General features: G+C 38.2%; 1 protein-coding gene across 6 annotated transcripts in view; it reads left to right on the top strand.

Moving 5' to 3' along the window:
• The first annotated feature begins 1,220 nt into the window (after positions 1 to 1,220).
• Positions 1,221 to 17,781, top strand: part of IYO (RPAP1-like, carboxy-terminal protein) — a 47,359-nt gene continuing 30,798 nt past the window's right edge. For 2 of the 6 annotated variants that reach the window (XM_088867754.1, XM_020663751.2), the window contains exons 1-3: positions 1,221 to 1,753; positions 3,715 to 4,858; positions 14,577 to 14,659. In XM_088867754.1, the coding sequence (XP_088723880.1) occupies positions 1,529 to 1,753; positions 3,715 to 4,858; positions 14,577 to 14,659 (1,452 nt within the window). In that variant the 5' untranslated portion in view covers positions 1,221 to 1,528. Of the gene's footprint in view, positions 1,754 to 3,714; positions 4,859 to 14,531; positions 14,660 to 17,781 lie in introns of all 6 variants that reach the window. The other 4 variants (XM_020663750.2, XM_020663749.2, XM_088867756.1 and 1 more) reach the window with 2 other exon arrangements.

The raw sequence follows: 17,781 nt of genomic DNA, 5'->3' as shown, positions 1-17,781 counted from the left end.
ATGCCCCAGCTCATTCTCATCATTTAGGTAGGATGGTACATGTAATGTGAATGTGCATTTTGTGACGTAGTTACTCATAATTATTAAATAATTTTGGGTGCAGTTGGCTTACGAATGCATCCGTAGCTATAGAGGTAAGGTGCACCTTCAAATTTTATCATGGTATATAATTTTGATGTAAAATGTTCTTAAGATTATCTCAAAATCTATTTTTATATCTAATTAAAAAATTTTAAATTTTAAAAATGGTTAAAATCAAGTAGATCTATAAACATATGAAAATCTTGAAAATGATAATATGTTGTAAATTGCACTATTTCTGATACTTTTTTTTTTTTTTTCATGGGCATGCATCTTGATGTCGAGATGATCAATCAAAGGGTTTTTCAACATTAAAACTACCTTTTCCGATGGATTTTTGAGGAGCATCCGTAGTTCTACATTATAAGGTTGCATCCTTATATAAACTTTTCCCAATAATGTTTCCCTTTTCTCTTCCTCGTTTAACATAGATCAACTTGTTTGCTTTCAACTTCAAGAACAGCGGTGGGAATAAGTTAGATTGGACCTGGGTTGCACCCAACTGGTCTAAATTAGACCTCGACCTATTCAAGACCTAGGTAACTTGGACCCAAAATCGACCCACCCAGTTAAGTAAAGGTCTATCATAATTCTCGGGGCCTTATTCCAACTATTTGGACTAACTATATAGATTTTGTTCTGCTATTCTGTTCTACCAAAGGCGATATCCTTAGTCGGATCATAAGTCGCCATATTGTTTTTCATTATTTTTATCCACATCCTTTAAATGGAGGTTAAAAAAATAAAAAATAAGAAATTAATTTATACATATTAAATATTATTTATAGGGAAAGTATACAATAAAACCATTTACCTTTAATACAAGGTGATTACATTAATCTTAATCATTAGATGTGAAATTGACCATTGACCAAATTCAAACTTCAAATTTTTTTTTTTCGAACTTTGCAACACATTTAAGCTATCAAATTCATATCAAATGGTTGTAAGGAGTTGTGACATATCAAAGATAAATGGTCTTGTATACAATCTTTAACTTATATCTATTTTACACTAGTATATGCTGGGTTTGGTCAGGTCTAGGTTAATGCGGTTGAGTCAGGTTGGTTTGACCTGGACATGACCCGACCCCAACCCACAGGATCCAAGTTAAACTCGGACAAATTTTTGCGCAACTTAAGTCTTGTCCGGGTTTGTGTCCAACTTTGCCAACCACGGGGTCCATTGTCTGAGTCCAAATACAGACCTCGTCGGGTCGACTCGAGAGAGAGAGAGACCGCTGCTATTTACGCAAGGGCTCGTCACTTTCGTGGAAACCACCGTAGTCTTCATATATCGCTCTACGTCTCACTGGTACAGACGTTGGCTTCTCTGTCTGAGCCGGCGGTCTCTGATCCCTCCACATCTCGACCCCCATTTCTGGAACATCCTCTCCTTCTCTGATTGATTTCTGAATTGGTGTCCATCTCGCTAAGAAGTATCTGTAATGGCTAATGAACCTAACTCCAGTTCTTCCAACAAACGGTTTCCAAAAGAAATTCGACTTTCAGGCATGAAAAATGAGCCAGAAAAGATTGCAGCTGTATCCAGTTTAGTGGGGAGAATCATCGAGAAAGGCTTCGCGCCTGCAACTCAAAATCCCCATTCGCTTGCTCCTCCCCAACCCACTGTCCTTCCTTTTCCGGTTGCTCGCCACCGCTCTGACGGTCCTGTAAGTGGGTTTCATATTGTTTGTCTCTCTACCCATGATTATCTTACTACCGGGTTTCATATTGTTTGTCTTTCTACCCATGATTCTCTTACCACCCCATAAAATAAAATTCCATTGTTTTATGCGGTGTCCGCGTGTTAATGTTTTTGCAACTATTGTTGTTGTTTGGTGTTTTCTCTCACTACACACAGTTTCATTTTTCTGTCTCGCACTTCCCCACCAATGAAAGTCCCAATTTTTCAGGGGTGTTTTGGCATAATCAATGTTTTATCTACCATTGTTGTAGTTTGATGTTGTTTTTTTTCTACTACCCATTCTTATTTTTCTACCTAAGTCTACTTTCTCTCCTCCAATCCAATAGGCGATAAGATGAGAGAAAGTAGACTTTAGTGGGCTGGTCATTTGTGGCATAGACCGAGTACAAAATGTATTATGAGGTACGAGTTCATTCAAGTGGAGGCTCAATAAGTGCATGAGCGAAGCCCAAAAAGGTACGGTTGGAAGTAGTGAGAAACGATACGGGGGCTTTCTTTACTGACTAGGATTCGTGTAGCCGATTCCAATTAGTTAGAAAGGGGATTTGATGATGATAATAGTTTATCATTTTTTTTTTCTTAGTACTTTCAAAAGAAATTTGCATTTTTAATGCCGTTTCAGCATAGTCTATTGGTGCTTACTATTCAATTTTGTATTGTTTCTATCACAACCTATTGTTCTAATTTTCTTTCTATTCACCTGCAAAGGAAATTCCCATTCTTTTATGCAATTTCATTTTGTTCATGTTAATAACTGTTATTAGCTTTGGGAGTATAATCACTTGTTGTTTGCTGCAATTATTCGTTGTTACCTACTTAAAATTGGATAGCCAATTTTTTCATTAATGTGCTCTTAAGTTTTATGAGAATTATCTGCCATGGAGTTCAAATTGGAAATGGGTTTTTTAAATAGATAAATAAATGTTGCCTGTTCCCTAGAATAACTTGCTTATGTATATACTAGTGGAAATATTTGTTAAAATAGTGACTTATAACTGTGTTGGCTTTGTTAGGTCTAGTCTTCACTCGCTTTAAGTACTGAGAATGGAGATTGCCAAAACCGCCCCATGATTTATTTGAATTAAACATCTATATGTTTCTTGAGTTAAACCGATGAACATGATGTATGGGCCCATTTTACTAGCACATCAATTGGCTGGAAACCAGTTCCTAATTTGTGTGTGTGTGTGTGTTTGTGTGTATATATATATATATATATATATATATATATATATATATATATATATATATATATATATATATATATATATATACACACACACATAGGAATTTTAAATTTGATAATTAGAACACGCACTCACACATATGCACACACACACACACATATATACATATAAACATACATACATACACACATACACATACATAGGAATTTTAAATTTTATAATTAGAGTTGAACATAGATTTCAAGCCATCGTAAGTATCTGGCACCAAAGTTACATCTTCCAGCAAAATTTAGTGGTGTGTCTTCCTTGTATGGTATAAGGTGGGCACCTTATATAGTTGGCATAAAAAAATAATTTACACACACACACACATATATATATATATATATATATATATATATATATTTATATATATTTGAGCATTAACAGAATATGTTTTTCCCAACTAAGGGAACTATTTTCATACTTTCCATAAGGGAACTATTTTCATACTAAGGGCCCAACTAAGGGCCCTCATGATTTGTTGTCTTTTCTTGGGCTACTTGACCGGCTCCACTGGCTTTTAGAAACAGTCTTTGCCTTTTTGATGCTCTCTGATCCTCTTGGGGTCATTCCATTGCTTGTATCAAAGTAAACAAAGGCCACTGTCTTTGTAGTTGTTATTGTGTCTTGCTTCATTTTCATGAGATATTCCTTTGCAATTCACTTATTGTTGATGCGATATATTTTTTTCTGACAGCATTGGGCACCACTAAGTCATGAGGGCCGTGAGGAGGAGCCTGCAAATGATGAAGCCGACATGAATTTAGATCATCAATCCGCATTTGCAAAGCCATTAAAACGAAAACCAAAGAAAGATTTGGACTTCAGCAAGTGGAGAGAATTGCTGCCTGAAGATCTTGTGCACAAAAAAATGAATCCAAATTATTTACAGACTCTTGTTGGAAAAAGGAAAGGAGAAGACAGAAGCAGTCTTGTTTCAAATGGCAGTAGAATCTCAAATCAAGTAGAAGATATGGAACAAAGTCATATTATTTCATCAGATGTTCTCAATGGAGCATCTAAAGATACTGGGGGTGGCCTCCTAATTACTGAAACAAGTAACTTCAAAGCTGAAAGGATGGATGTCGACGTTGAAACTGCACCACGTAAGACTGAAAATCGATGGGATTCATGTCCTCATGAAAATATGGAAAGTGACATGCCATCAAATTCTAGAGATTCTACTCAACTTGTTTCACATGATAATAGGATATCTAGCTCATTGGAAGATATTAAACATTCTTCTATAGATTCATCTCATGTTTTCAGTAGAGCCCCTAAAGATATTGGGGCCAACAAATTAGTTCTTGAGGGAAGAAACTTTAAACCTGAAGAGGAAGGCCCACTGTCATCCACGGACATTGATGCTGAAAATCGTGCCCTATTGCAAAGAATGTCACGTGAAGAGATTGAGGAAGCACAGGCGGAAATCACGAAACAAATAAAACCCTCTTTATTGGAGAAGCTAAAGGAGCGTGGAAGAAAGAAGTTGGAAAAGGAAAGTGGGAACCTACCACTCCAGAATGCCTCCTCTTCTCCTGATGCTCTGTCTGGTGGTAATGATTTGAGTAAAATTTCAAATAGTTCATCTAGTGCTGTCAAATGTGGAGAAGATGATAGCCTTCGAAAACCTTCATCAGCAGATGAAAAAAAAGAGGATAAAAATAGATATGATGAGATGGATTTAAAATCATCCACGCCTATGGTGAGCAGACCAGTGGTTGGTAGCAGCTCATGGAAATCTTGGTCTGATAGAGTTGAGGCTGTTAGGGCTTTAAGATTTTCATTGCATGGGACTGTTGTGAGAGAATATCCCACTCAGCTACCTACAGAAACAAATAGTATGTGCTCCATTTTTCTATGTGCTCCATTTGTCTTGGATACACTTGCTTGTTGTATGACGTTTTTGAGTACAGATTACGTTCATAGAAAATCTTCCCTTTTTTGTCATTTTAGGTTCCTGAGCATATCTTTATGACCATTTATAGTGTCTTATAATCTTATTGAATGCAGTTCTCTTCATGTAGTTTTGGATCTTGGGATTATTGTAGTCTATCATTTGTCTTTTAGTGAGATATGGTTCTTTTAGTGAGATATGGCTCCTTGACATCTGTCATGGCTGTTCCCAAACCTAATAAAATTGCTGTTTTTCCATTTATTTCATAGATTCCTTTGCATATCTCTAAGATCTCTAGTAATGTCTTATCGGACACACATTTCTATATGTGAGTTTGGATCTTGGGATTATTGTTTTGATTCTTTCAAGCCTTTCTTGGTTGTTCTTGAACCTGATAAGACTTTTTGGTTTTTCTGATTATAACGTAATGAACCGGTTGTCTCCAAACCCAATAAGGCATCTTTTCCTAAACAATGAATTTTTGATACAAGTGATGCATTTTTCTGTAAATAGGATATGATTGATGGAAAGTAAGCACATAATGCTACAAGAATAGAAGGACATACTCATTGCGCCCTGCTCTTCGGAGTAAAACAATAGGATGTACCATGTAGTAATTGAAACCTTAGATAAATATTTTGGAGCATCATTCTAGAGCTCATGAGTCTGACTCAGACATGCCTAAGTTTCTTGGTCTTGGCAGCCTGCCCAGCCCAAAACCCCCAACTTGTTAAGGAAGGGTACTTAGATCAGCTCACGCGAGTTACTGTAGTCACTCGAGAAGTTCTAACAGTGGGGAGGGGGTGGTGGGGGGTAGGGAATTGATCCCTCTTTCTTCCAATTTGTTGTAATTTTGAGCTTGTTTTCTCTGAAGTTTCACCCCTTGGTGTCCTGTTTGCATCCTCTAATGATCTCAAAAATCAAAATTGAGAGAAAAAAATCTTAGATTTGTGGGATTTTGAGTTTCAAATTAGGGTTCATCTGAAGTTGGAAAACTCGCGAAATTTTTGCAATCCTAGTGCTATCTTGCCGGAAATTTCTTCCTGAGGCGTGCTTTTAAGTTCTTTATGGAATGAAAGGCTTAGTTTTCAGAGAAAACCACACAAAATCTCAGATCTGCAAGATTTGGGACACTGAAGCATCATTTGGCCAAAACTTTCAAGAGTTTGATAAACTAGATTTGAACTCAAATCCAAAATCTAGTTGTGGGGTTTCGATTTGGGGTATTGGAGGCCCTTTTCACAAAGACTGGAGGCATTGATTTGCACTAGGCACAATAATTGGAAGATCAGCTTCAAAACTTCGGATAAGCAAAAATGGATTTTATTTTTCAACTTAAATTCATATAAAAAAGTTTTTTGGACAATTATCATTAGCTCTAGTTATATTGACTTATTGTATTTTCTTAAAACAACAGTAAGATTCAACTTTTTTTTGTGTATACGGAGATACTTTTTACATGTATACCGAGATAAGCTTTATTATTGTTACAATCTAGTTTTTGTTTTTAACTTTGATGATTTGAATTAGTTTGATTTTAATTTTTAATGTCTCTTATATGCTTGGGATATTTTGAAAATAATATTTTCTCTAAAAAATTCTGTAAATCTACATTTTTCTTCATATTTTGATGCATAAAAAGATATTTCTATGATTCTAAAAGGAAAAAAGATATTTCTATGGATGCTATAACTTAGTGATGCTATTGAGGTTTTCTCTTAAAGTTAATGTTGCTAATGGGATTTTTTATGCTTCTTGTGGGCCTAAATTATTTTTAAAGTAATTTTTCCTCTTGGAAAATGTAATAAATCAATTCTTTTTATGTCTTTAGCATGCTTACTTTGCCTGTAGAGTAATATTTTCCCTCAAACAAAGTAGTAATTAATGCTTTTGTAGGCTTAATTATGTTGATGATGAGGGGGCTTATAAGATCCATCATGGCAGTATCGGGTGAGACTGGATCTGCGAAAGGGTGCGTGTGGTGCATATATGGGAAGGGGATGTAGGGCGATATTAATTGCCTAAAACATTGCCTCGCCATAGTTTTGGGTAACTCGTTGCCTTGTCCAAGTGTGCCCTGCCTAATTGAAGCAACAGATGGGGCAATTCAATAGGTAGTGAAAGGAAAGATGGTGTGAAGTTAGAGGGCAACTGAGGAGCTGCGCAGAGACTATTATGTAACCTCTTGCGAGGAATATTTCAAAGCCAGATTTGGGCATGCAAGGAGGACCAGTCTAGAAGACATGTGTTCTAGATGACAAGCCAACATGGGGTGGGGTCCTCATGAGAAGCAATCATTTGGTTGCTCCTGAACTAGTGGTACTTTGTGTGGGAGGAATACACCTAGGAGGCCTAGGACTCTTCAAGGCTTCCACCTTTGTTGAGAGGCGAGGGCCTTCTACAGCTTCTAAACCCTTCCAGCCCTAAGCTAAACTGCCCTATCGGTGGCCTTCACTGAGCCTACCTAGGGTCGAATGGCTCCTTATGTATAGGCCCGAAGTAGAGCAGATCAAGAAAAAAATTCTGAAGGCAGGAGCACTTTGGTGTCATGACACTGCAATTCCATTCAATGTAACAAATGATGAATATTATCAACTGATGATATCACCTATAGCAAATGCAAGGCAGGTATTCAAGGGCCTTGCTGGGCCTGAGCTTGCTTGGGCTTGAGCCGACTGAAGGTCAGTTTTAGAGGACAAAGGGACTCAATCTGTTCTCCTCAATCTCCTATGAGGGAATTCCATTAGAAGGCCCCCCATTCCCAACCTCCTCTCCCTCCTTGAGGAGGTCTGCCAGATTAGCCTCTTCCTCAGCTCCCACCTCCAAATCATGAAGATACATGGAACGTAAGAGGTTTGGGACAATTGTCCAAAAGGGAGGTAGTCAAGGACTTGACCTCGAAAAATCTTCCTGCGATTTTAGGCCTCACAGAAACCAAACTACCCGAGCCCACTCTCCATCTAATTTGCCAGGTTTGGAGTAGAAGGCCTTGCCAATGGGTCGCTCTTCCTGCGGACGGGGCTTCAAGTGGTATATGGGTGATCTGGGACCCATCATATCACCTCCTCCTCTCCTCCCATATAGGGGAGTTCTCCGTCACCGTTCTTCTTTCACGTACTTTAGATGGCTTCCTGTGGAAATTCTCGGCCATTTACGGCCCTTGCTCAACTTCTCTCAGACCACGTCTCTGGGCAGAACTGGACTGTGTCGCCGCTCTACCCCACCATGTATGGTGTTTGGGTGGAGATTTCAACATCACGAGATGGTCTCATGAGAGAAACTCCAACCCTATCATCTCCTGGGGAATGACGGACTTCTTGGATTTCATTTTTCAACCACTCTTTACTTGGTCCAATCACTCTCCCCAACCTACTCTCTCTAAACTAAATAAATTCCTCCTATCCCTGAATTGGGAGGAACTCTTTCCGGGCTCTCATGCTATGGCGCTGCCTAAACCAACCTTTGACCATTGCCCTATCCTTCTAGACACCTAAGCTATCAGAAGAGGATCGAAGCCTTTTAGATTTGAATTAGCTTGGCTTCAAGAGGAGTCTTTACCCACTCCGATTCTTATTTGGTGGAACTCTTTCTCCGGTCAGGTTTCGGGAAGAGCTGGTTATAGGCTCCAAACCAAAATTCAACTTCTCAAAGCCTCCCTAAAGACCTGAAGTAAGTCCATCCCCGGTAATTACTCCCTTATCAAGTCCTCTCTACTTAGGTCCATCCAAGACCTTGACCGTATTGGGGAGTCCTGACCTCTGATAGACACTGAGTCGAACCTGAGAACCCAAACAAAGTTGGAATACTTCTCCACCCTCAAAAAAGAATTATATTGGTTCCAGAGGTCTAGAGTTAATTTGCTAAAAGCAGGGATCAAAATGCAAGTTTCTTCCACCAGATAGCAAATTGTCGCAGGAGAGACAATACTATTTCGACAATCAAGTCAAATAATCACTATTTGGTACAACCTGGGGAAATCAAATCGGCCATTCTAGACTTCTTCCGAACCCTTTACGTTGCCCCTTTGGATCCCAGACCAAAAATAACCGACCTTGATTTCTTAATTCTTACAGAAGACCAGGCTCTTTCGCTCGAGTGACCTTTCTTTGAAGAGGAAATCCTAAATGCTTTAGACGACTTAGCCAAAGACAAAGCCCCCGGTCCGAATGGGTTCCCTATAGCACCTTTCAAAATCTTCTGGGAAACCTTCCGCTCAGTCTTCATGATTTTCTTCGAGGAATTTTTTCATCGGGGAGTTCTTCACAACGCCATCAATGCTACATTCATTGCCTTAGTTCCCAAGGTAGAAGGGTTTGAGGAGCTAAAGGACTTCTGCCCAATCAGTTTGCTCAACTCCTCCTACAAAATTCTGGCCAAGGTGTTAGCTTCTAGAATACAATAAGTCCTTCCTTCTATCATCTCCGTCACAAACTACCTTCATCAAAGATAGGCAAATCCTAGACAGAGCTTTTGTAGCACATGAGTGCATTCACTCTAGGCATTTGTCCAAGAAGCTCGGTCTAATCTTGAAGATTGACTGAGAGAAAGCGTATGACCATGTTGATTGGTCCATTCTGGATGAGTCAATAGCAAGAATGGGGTTTCGAGACTGCTGGTGAAAATGGATGAGAGGTTGCTACTCTCATCCTCATTTCTCGATCCTCATCAATGGAACCCCAAAAGGCTTCTTCCCTTCCTCGAGGAGGCTATGCTAGGGGTACCCACTCTCTCCCCTTTCCTTTTCGCTATTACAACATCAGTCTTCAGCCGATCTATCTCCCACTTGTACCAGGCAGGCCTCCTCAAGGGCTTCTAAACTTGTCACCGAGGTCCAACAGTGTCTCATTTGCAATACGCAAATGACACTTTGGTGTTCTTGGACGCTTCTTCACAAGAAATTGAGAATTTGAGGTTTTATCTCAAATGTTTCCAAGTGGCTACAGGTTTCAAAGTCAACATGGAAAAATTAAAATGATGGGGTGGCACTCGCCAATGCTGAAATCAGAGAGCTTATCCCAAATTGGGAATGCAAAGTTGAGGATCTACCCACAACATACCTTGGTCTGCCTCTCGGATTGGGAAAACCTAAAAAGAGACAATGGTCTCACATAATAGACAAGGTTGATAGGCGCCTGGTAGGATGGAAAGGGAGATACCTTTCTCAGGCTAGCCGTACCACTTTGATCAAAGCAACTCTGGCTAAAGCTCCTGTATACCTCATGTCTCTTTTCCACATGCCAACCTCAGTTGCCAACCGCCTAGAACAATTAATGAGGAATTTTCTTTGGTCGGGATATGCCGAGAGAACAAAATACCATTTAATCTCTTGAGATAAAGTCTGCTTACCCCAGCACCAGGGAGGGCTAGGAATCAGGATCCTAAGAAAACATAACCTGACCCTTTTAGGGAAATGGTGGTGGCGCCTAGCCACTCAGACTGATTCCCTATGGGCTCAGGTCCTACGCATTAAATATAGGATTTTTGAAGGAACTTGGGTGTCTGAGAGGAGACCTCTGAACAGGGCCTCAGGAGCGTGGAAGTTGTTCACCTCCTCCCTCTCACTATTAAAAATATTCATCAGGTTTCATTAAAGAAAAGGAACAAGAGTGCGCTTCTGGTCAGATCTTTGGCTAGGACACACGCCACTAAGGGACCTCTTAACCCATCCTCTGTCCTATCCAATGTCTGGTCCACTATAACCCCTCCTAAAGTGCAGACTTTCAATTGGATAGTGTGCTCCCAAAGGGCACTCACAGTTGACCAGCTTCAAAAGAAAGGGGTTCCAATCCCCAACAGATGTGCCATGTGTTTGACCGAGGAGGAATTGAATCCTCACCTCTCCATTCACTGTAACCTAGCCTACAACCTTTGGGGTCAAATATTGCAGTTGTTTGGCTTCCAATGGGTTATACCTCTGACGGTCAAGGACCTTATATCCTCGGACCACGCATCACATTGGTCGAAGGCTGGACGAACGTTATGGAAGGCTGCTGTGGCAGCCACCATGTGGGTGATTTGGGTAGAAGGAAACGCTAGGATATTCCAAAGCCATAATATTCAAGGCTCAGCACTTTTCACAAGTTTACGTCCTTAGTAACTTTTTGGGCCTCCAACCACAGGATCTTTTCGGGTATCTCTGCGAATACTTTTCTTAGCCAATGGGAAAACATCTTGTACCACCAACCACGAAAGGTACAAAGAACAACCAACTGGCTGCGACCTCCAGAAGGTACCATCAAGCTTAACTTTGATGGGTGTTCTCTGGGGAATCCCGGCCCTGCAGGTGCTAGTGGTGTCTTCAGAGACCATCATCGCAATATTTTGTTCGCCTACTCCGGGCACCTAGGCCACATAGACTCTCAATATGCCAAAGCCATGGCCTTGCTGTTGGGCCTCAAATGCTTCAATCAGTCTTGGGGACGACACCTTATAGTGGAGGGAGACGCATATGATATTATTTCATGGGTAACCGGGAGGTCAACACCTCCATGGTACCCCGCTTCGATCTTTGATGAGATTGCTTACATTTGCAGGGATATGGTCGTCTTCTGGAAGCATATCTCGAGGACGTCAAACGAGTTCGCCGATCTCCTGGCGAAGGATGGGGCTAGGGCCCAAGTACAAGACCAAACCCAATCCATCTTCTTTTTTGCTCTGGACCACAGAGGGTACACGAAGTAGAGCATCTCTTTGTAAACGGGCAAACCTATAAGCCCATTTTTTGTAGCCCCATTGTAAATCGATTGTAATCGAGTAGATCTATAAGCCCATTTTTTGTACAGGGTCTGATGACTTATTTTTTACCGAGAGACCCATCTAGTGGGTACTCTCGGATTACCCCACAACTGTACTCCAACTCTTTATAGCAATGCAAAAGTTAACCATTCTCAAAGCAAAAAAAATGAGTGGGGTGGGGGTTTCATGAGGGTCCCACCTATTGTAATATTTTTAAAAATAGAATGAATACAGTGGAGTACATGAAGAACGTCCAACTGACATGGTGTGCCTCACAAATATGATGAGGAAAAAATTAAGTTCCATGTGTTTAGACCCTCCCTATAGGGTCCCTCATTAGCACTTGGTGCAGCTCAAGTGGTACATATGAATTGGATCTACACCTTCTGATCAAAAACCCCTTGCAGTTCAAAACCAAATGATTAACACTTGCAGAAGTGTAAGTTTCCTTACTTTTCTTAAGCTCCAGAGTGTCCATATCCATTTGTTGTAATGGAAAATGACAAGAGTATTCGTATTCGCATTGGTTTCCTATTGACTAAAGTTAAGTTTTAGTAGGCCTTTGGCAGCTTAACACATCGGGCATGACGTGTGTAATTCTGAAACTTTTTGCTAACTGTAGTGTCTGAAAGCACTCTGACTTTTGACTCATTGAACTCTAGCAATCACTAGTTTCTTATTTATTTCTTAAAGGAAAAAGTTTATATAAGGTTGTAATGTTATACTATTGAAGTAAGGTGCACCTCAAAACTTTTATAGAAGAGAGTGTTCCAGTGTTGAAGACCCTCCAATTGATTATCTCGACCTCGAGATGTATGTACATAAGAAAAAAAAGAATTACAAGTCCAAAAAACATTGCATCTAGTAGCAACTTATCTGGAACATCTAATTTCAAGATTGTCAAGTGTTTATTGATCTGCTCTATCTATACCATTTTTGAAATTTTAAATTTTATAACTAGGGATGAAAATAGATTTTCAAACCATGATAAAGTTTCCAACATTGGGACATCTCTAAGCAAAATTTTGGGGTGAGCTTACTTCTACAGTACTAGGAGGCAACCTTATACAAAACTCTTCCTTTCTTAAATGCCGCATCATTAATATGCTTACCATTGACAGTATATTTATCATTCCAAATGTATGTATGTGCGTAGAACTCATAGCTTCAACTTGAATGCGATGAGAGCTTTGACTTTTTTGCCTTGTAAATGAGTTACAAAATTCAATAAGCTTGGGTGGGCCTAGGTGATGGTATCTGCACTGTTCATGATTTAACATCTAGGAAATTTGTGTCCAAATTCCAACTACGGCATCTTAAATTAATAATAGAGTACTATCTTGACAAGCTGTTTTGGTTCCTTATTGGTCTTTTCCTACTATTGTACTATTCATACATTTTTAAGTCTTAGTTGGATACTTTCTCTTACCTATAGTGTTTTTTGCCTGCCTTTTGCTTGCGTCAATTTCTTTGCTAAGGTTGTCACAATGTTAGAAGATGAGATTTTCATAATATTATCCGTTTCATTTTAGATATAATGTAATCCTTGGTATTACATGATTTAAAATCGGATGGTTGGCTAGTTCGTGAACAGCCAACCATCTCACTGTAAAAATCGGATAGGTTCTATCTATGGTCGTTGGGACCTCCTAAAAGGATCTACTAAATTCATCAAGTTGTTCCAATGAATCGAAACAGCCAGTTATTAATGGAATCCCTTGTCGGCTCTCTGTGAAATACTCGTTCAGTCAAGGGCTTCCAAACACATCGTAAGCTAAGCCTGTGCTGATGAATAACCAACTTGCAATGAATAGGGAAGGTATAGTAATGCTATGAATAACCTAGTATCGAATACTGGTAATAATATCAGCAAAAGAACATTCTCCCGTACTTCCAGACATGCTCAGCTCCACATATTCTTGTACAGTCAAGGGGGATCAATTTTGCGAAAGATAGAGATCAGTAAATGGAAAACTACTGATTTTTATCCTTGTAAGATCGTCAATATAGTACTCATAGAATTGCATTCCTAGTGGTGGACTTTGTAACACCCACAAATTGTTCTCAAGTCTATGTTCTCTGGTTGTCGTTCTATTTTTCCTTTTTTAGACACAGTAACATGGTACAGTGCACAATGTTGGCACTTTATTGCGTGATAACTTTATTTTATATATCTTTCTGATGATATGATACTAAAGGAGAACTTTGTTCATAGCTTTATTCTTCTCGTTAGTTTTTCCTTCTTGATAAGCAAAGATGCAGTTAACAAATATAATGTGTTTCTATTGACTTATTGTTCTAATTTCTCATATGTATTGTTTTTAATGGTTTTGTATATTTTTGTTTGTTATCTTTACTTTTGTTGGTAAATAATATTGATGCAGGGAAAATTGAGGAACAATAAAATTAGTAAGAAACAAGCCAAACACAAGCAATTTTAGAGTAACCCTAAGGCTTTCTCCCACTTGGGGCGCAAGCCGTAGGCTTCTCTTACAAGACAAAGTCTTTCTTTTCTTAAAGAGAAATACATGAATGACTCTTCATCCCATCTATGCCCTTATTTATATTGGAAAATTATTGTTTTGGACAATATTTGTTCATACAATTAACTTTTGACCAAAAGGTCTTAACTTAAGTATAACTTGAAACTAAACTCCCTAATTTTAATTAAAATATCTAAAAAGTCTTTAATTGGCCCAGCAATGAAATAAATAAAAGAAATTACAAAACCGTAGAATTCCTAAAAACTAAAAATTCTAAAAATAAACCCTAAAACTAAAATTGCAATATACATCCTTGAAATTGAATAAAAATGCCAATAAGAAGAATTTTGCCCTCCATTATTTTTATAAAAATAATTTTTTTTTATAATTATTTGGTAGGTACTATCGCAAATAGCTTTCTATATAATATTGGAAATGTTACAGAGCGTGACTTTTTGCGAACTGAGGGTGATCCTGGTGGTGCGGGCTACACAATAAAGGATGCGATGGAACTGACTAGAAGCACGGTCTGTTCAAACTTTTGTGTTATGTATACATTGCCAATGTTGTTGGATACTTTTTTCCTCTCTTATTTCTGTCGAGAACTTGATGGTATAATTTGCAACAATCCATGATATATGCATTTGTATTAGTTCTTGTCTACATGTTTGTATTAGTTCTTGTCTACATGTTTGTATATATGTTGATTTGAATGTTCATTTTTGTGTTTGCATTTCTTGTTAGAGAAAAAATTGAGTCAATGAACTGGGCCAACTAGATTTGAAACTGATCTTTGGTCATTAGGTAATTTGTAAAGACTAAAGAGTAATCCAAAACCTCTATTTTGAAATTTATGGTAAGCTTGAAGTGGCTATTACTTTGGTTTAAAGTTAATGATAAATTTTTTTATTGGGAATGATTGAATTTGCTTGAGTTTACATGTGGCTTCCAAGATGGAGATGAGTTAGATTCACACCTGCTGGATGCTATGTCACTTATGGGGGGAAATTGATGAACTGATGAAAGCTAGAATCATATCATTGAGGTAGTTTTGTGGGCTTTGAGTTGTCTGTGCTAGGAAGAGGTTAAATATCCATTGTGCTTGTTGCAGGATTTTAATATTCTTATACATTCACATATGTGCAAGAAATTGATGCATATATCATTTTGACATATGGTTGTATACAAATTATGACCTGATTATAATTGATGACATTTGAAAGTCATCTATATACCTTAGTTGTGACAAATACATATGCTTCCAAGCAAACACGAAGAGAAGGCTTCATGGAAGTTGAAGTGTCGCTGACAGATCTGCCAATCCATGTCTTTCAGTATAGATAATTTGTTTTTTCTTGCTTTGGCCACCTACCATTGATATTAATAAAAGTATGGGTCATAGTTACCTGGGAACAATAGCAAGGTCAGATCTCGGATCGGGATCGAGAGATGTAGGAAGATCTATCGGATAGGGATTGATATCCATACACCATGAGTTAAAGGGATCATGATCTCAATATGAAGGGAGAGCATTCCAAATTTGTCTAGGATCGAATGGTAATGTGTATGGGATTGAGATCCGTTCAGCTTAGAATCGAGGCTTACCAAGTGCACTTAACTAGGGTACTCCAGCTCGGGAATAAAGTCTGTTAAGTGATATGATTAATGTTTATTTTGGATTCAAAAACCAAATAATCATTAAATACAAAGAATCTCATTTTTAATTGGGAAGTGAAATAGAGAACCCAAAATGAGGATTCAAATTTCAGTCGTCAGGCATGAAAGAAGCTCTAGTGTTTGATGAAAATGTGGTGTCCTTATTTTCCCTTGTTTGGGTTCTTACATGTGATTGGGCATGCGGCTGCTCAAATGCCCTCTAGATTCTGAAGGAAAAAAAAGTTGATCCAGAGGCAAAGAAAGTTACAACCTGCAAAGGTTTCTGTAATGGTGCATATGGTCAAAGAGAGGGGATTAGAGACAAAGATCAATTGTATCAAGCTTAAGTGAAATGAAAAGGAATTACGGTAGGACATGGTGAAGCTTTAGCTTTGCAATTGCTCTGCTTCACTACAGTTTCCATAATGTAATATGGCAGCAGCTTGTATGTTATGGAATTTATTTTTGTAAATTACACGTTCAACTTTCAAACTCCAAGTTGCAAACCCTGGTTGCTGCTGTGGGCATTGGTACTGTTTCTCAATTGGTTGGTCTCTGCACTAAAAGCCAATTCATTTCAGAATTCCTAGAGAAATATGCTTCTGCAAGCATATAGAGAGAGAGAGAGAGAGAGAGAGAGAGAGAGAGAGAGAGAGAGAGAGAGAGATATTATGGGCTAAAGGAGTTAAGAGAGAGGATTGGTGGGGGAAGAGAGGGGGGTCACTGCATGAGGCTTAAAATGTGCTGGTAATATTTGATACTGATGTAAAAGAAACTTGATTCCACGTTGCGGAGGCTCGATTCCAGTGACTCATGGAACCATGATTTGCGTGAGAGGGATCTAGATCCCCAATTTTGTGGGCCAAGATCCCTAAATCAAGAAAATGTCTGAAATAGAAGTCCCTTGTCCCGGAATTGGAGTGACCCCCTTCTTGGGAGATCCCAATAACTATGGTGGGGTTTGCCCAATCAGCCTAAATTAAGAAATTGTTAAATAAAAAAGTTTTAAAATGGCGCTACATTTGGATAATTGCATGTTTTGATTTTTGAAATGATTAAATTATCCATAAATCTACACAAAATTACATTTATGGCATGGTTGTGAGAAAATTAGGAAATTACATGTTTTGATTTTTGAATAATTTTCTTATTTAGGATATATATATATATACACACACACACACACACGCAAAATTACATTTATGGCATTGCTGTGAGAAAGCTGCCATCCTTCCGTTCTCCCCCCCTCCCCTCCTGCCCTCTCCTCAATAAGAATGAACCCTACTTTCTGTACATCAATTTTATTGAAAAAATCCAAAACATCTTTCAAAGTCTCATAGCACCCTATTCGTACATTCATATAATTTGGATCTACACTTAGGCCGTTTGGATAGTTGGAAATATATTGTCTGGGAAATATATTACTTTACATTATTGCGTAATACATTACTTGCAAATGGATTGTTACCGTTTGCATAGTATTTAGATGCAACCTGGAAAATACATTGTCACTGTTTGATTATGTCTGGAAGAAATATGGGAAATGCATTAACAATATTTTACCAGCACTTGCCTATAAACTATCATTTCTTTCTTTTTGTTACAAAATTCCACTGAAATGCGGAATTAAAGTCATCATCACACCATTTCAAAAAGATTTTCTAATAATAACATCATCACCATTCCAAAAAGATTTTCTAATAATAACTTGTACCATTCTAAAGTCATGATGACACTATTTCCTACTTATTTTGCATGACATAGAATCACATGTCTTCTAACATGATTAGACAACATGATACGTCATCGGAATAATATGATTGGAATAACATGATTTTAATGTGATAAGCTTTATTTTTATTTATTTATTATAGAAGTCTTTTAAATGTCTCTATATATAATTTCAAATAAACATTAAATTTATGATACCAAATTAAAAAATTTTATAGTACAAGTTAAGAAATGAGAAGAAGTTTGATTAATAAACTAGAAG

Source organism: Amborella trichopoda, chromosome 5 (assembly GCF_054954075.1).
Source record: "Amborella trichopoda isolate Santa Cruz 75 chromosome 5, AtrichopodaSantaCruz75HAP2 v2.0, whole genome shotgun sequence".
NCBI classification, from domain to species: Eukaryota; Viridiplantae; Streptophyta; class Magnoliopsida; order Amborellales; family Amborellaceae; genus Amborella; species Amborella trichopoda.
The sequence above is the reverse complement of the archived record's forward strand: the minus strand, read 5'-3'. Positions and strand labels throughout refer to the sequence as shown.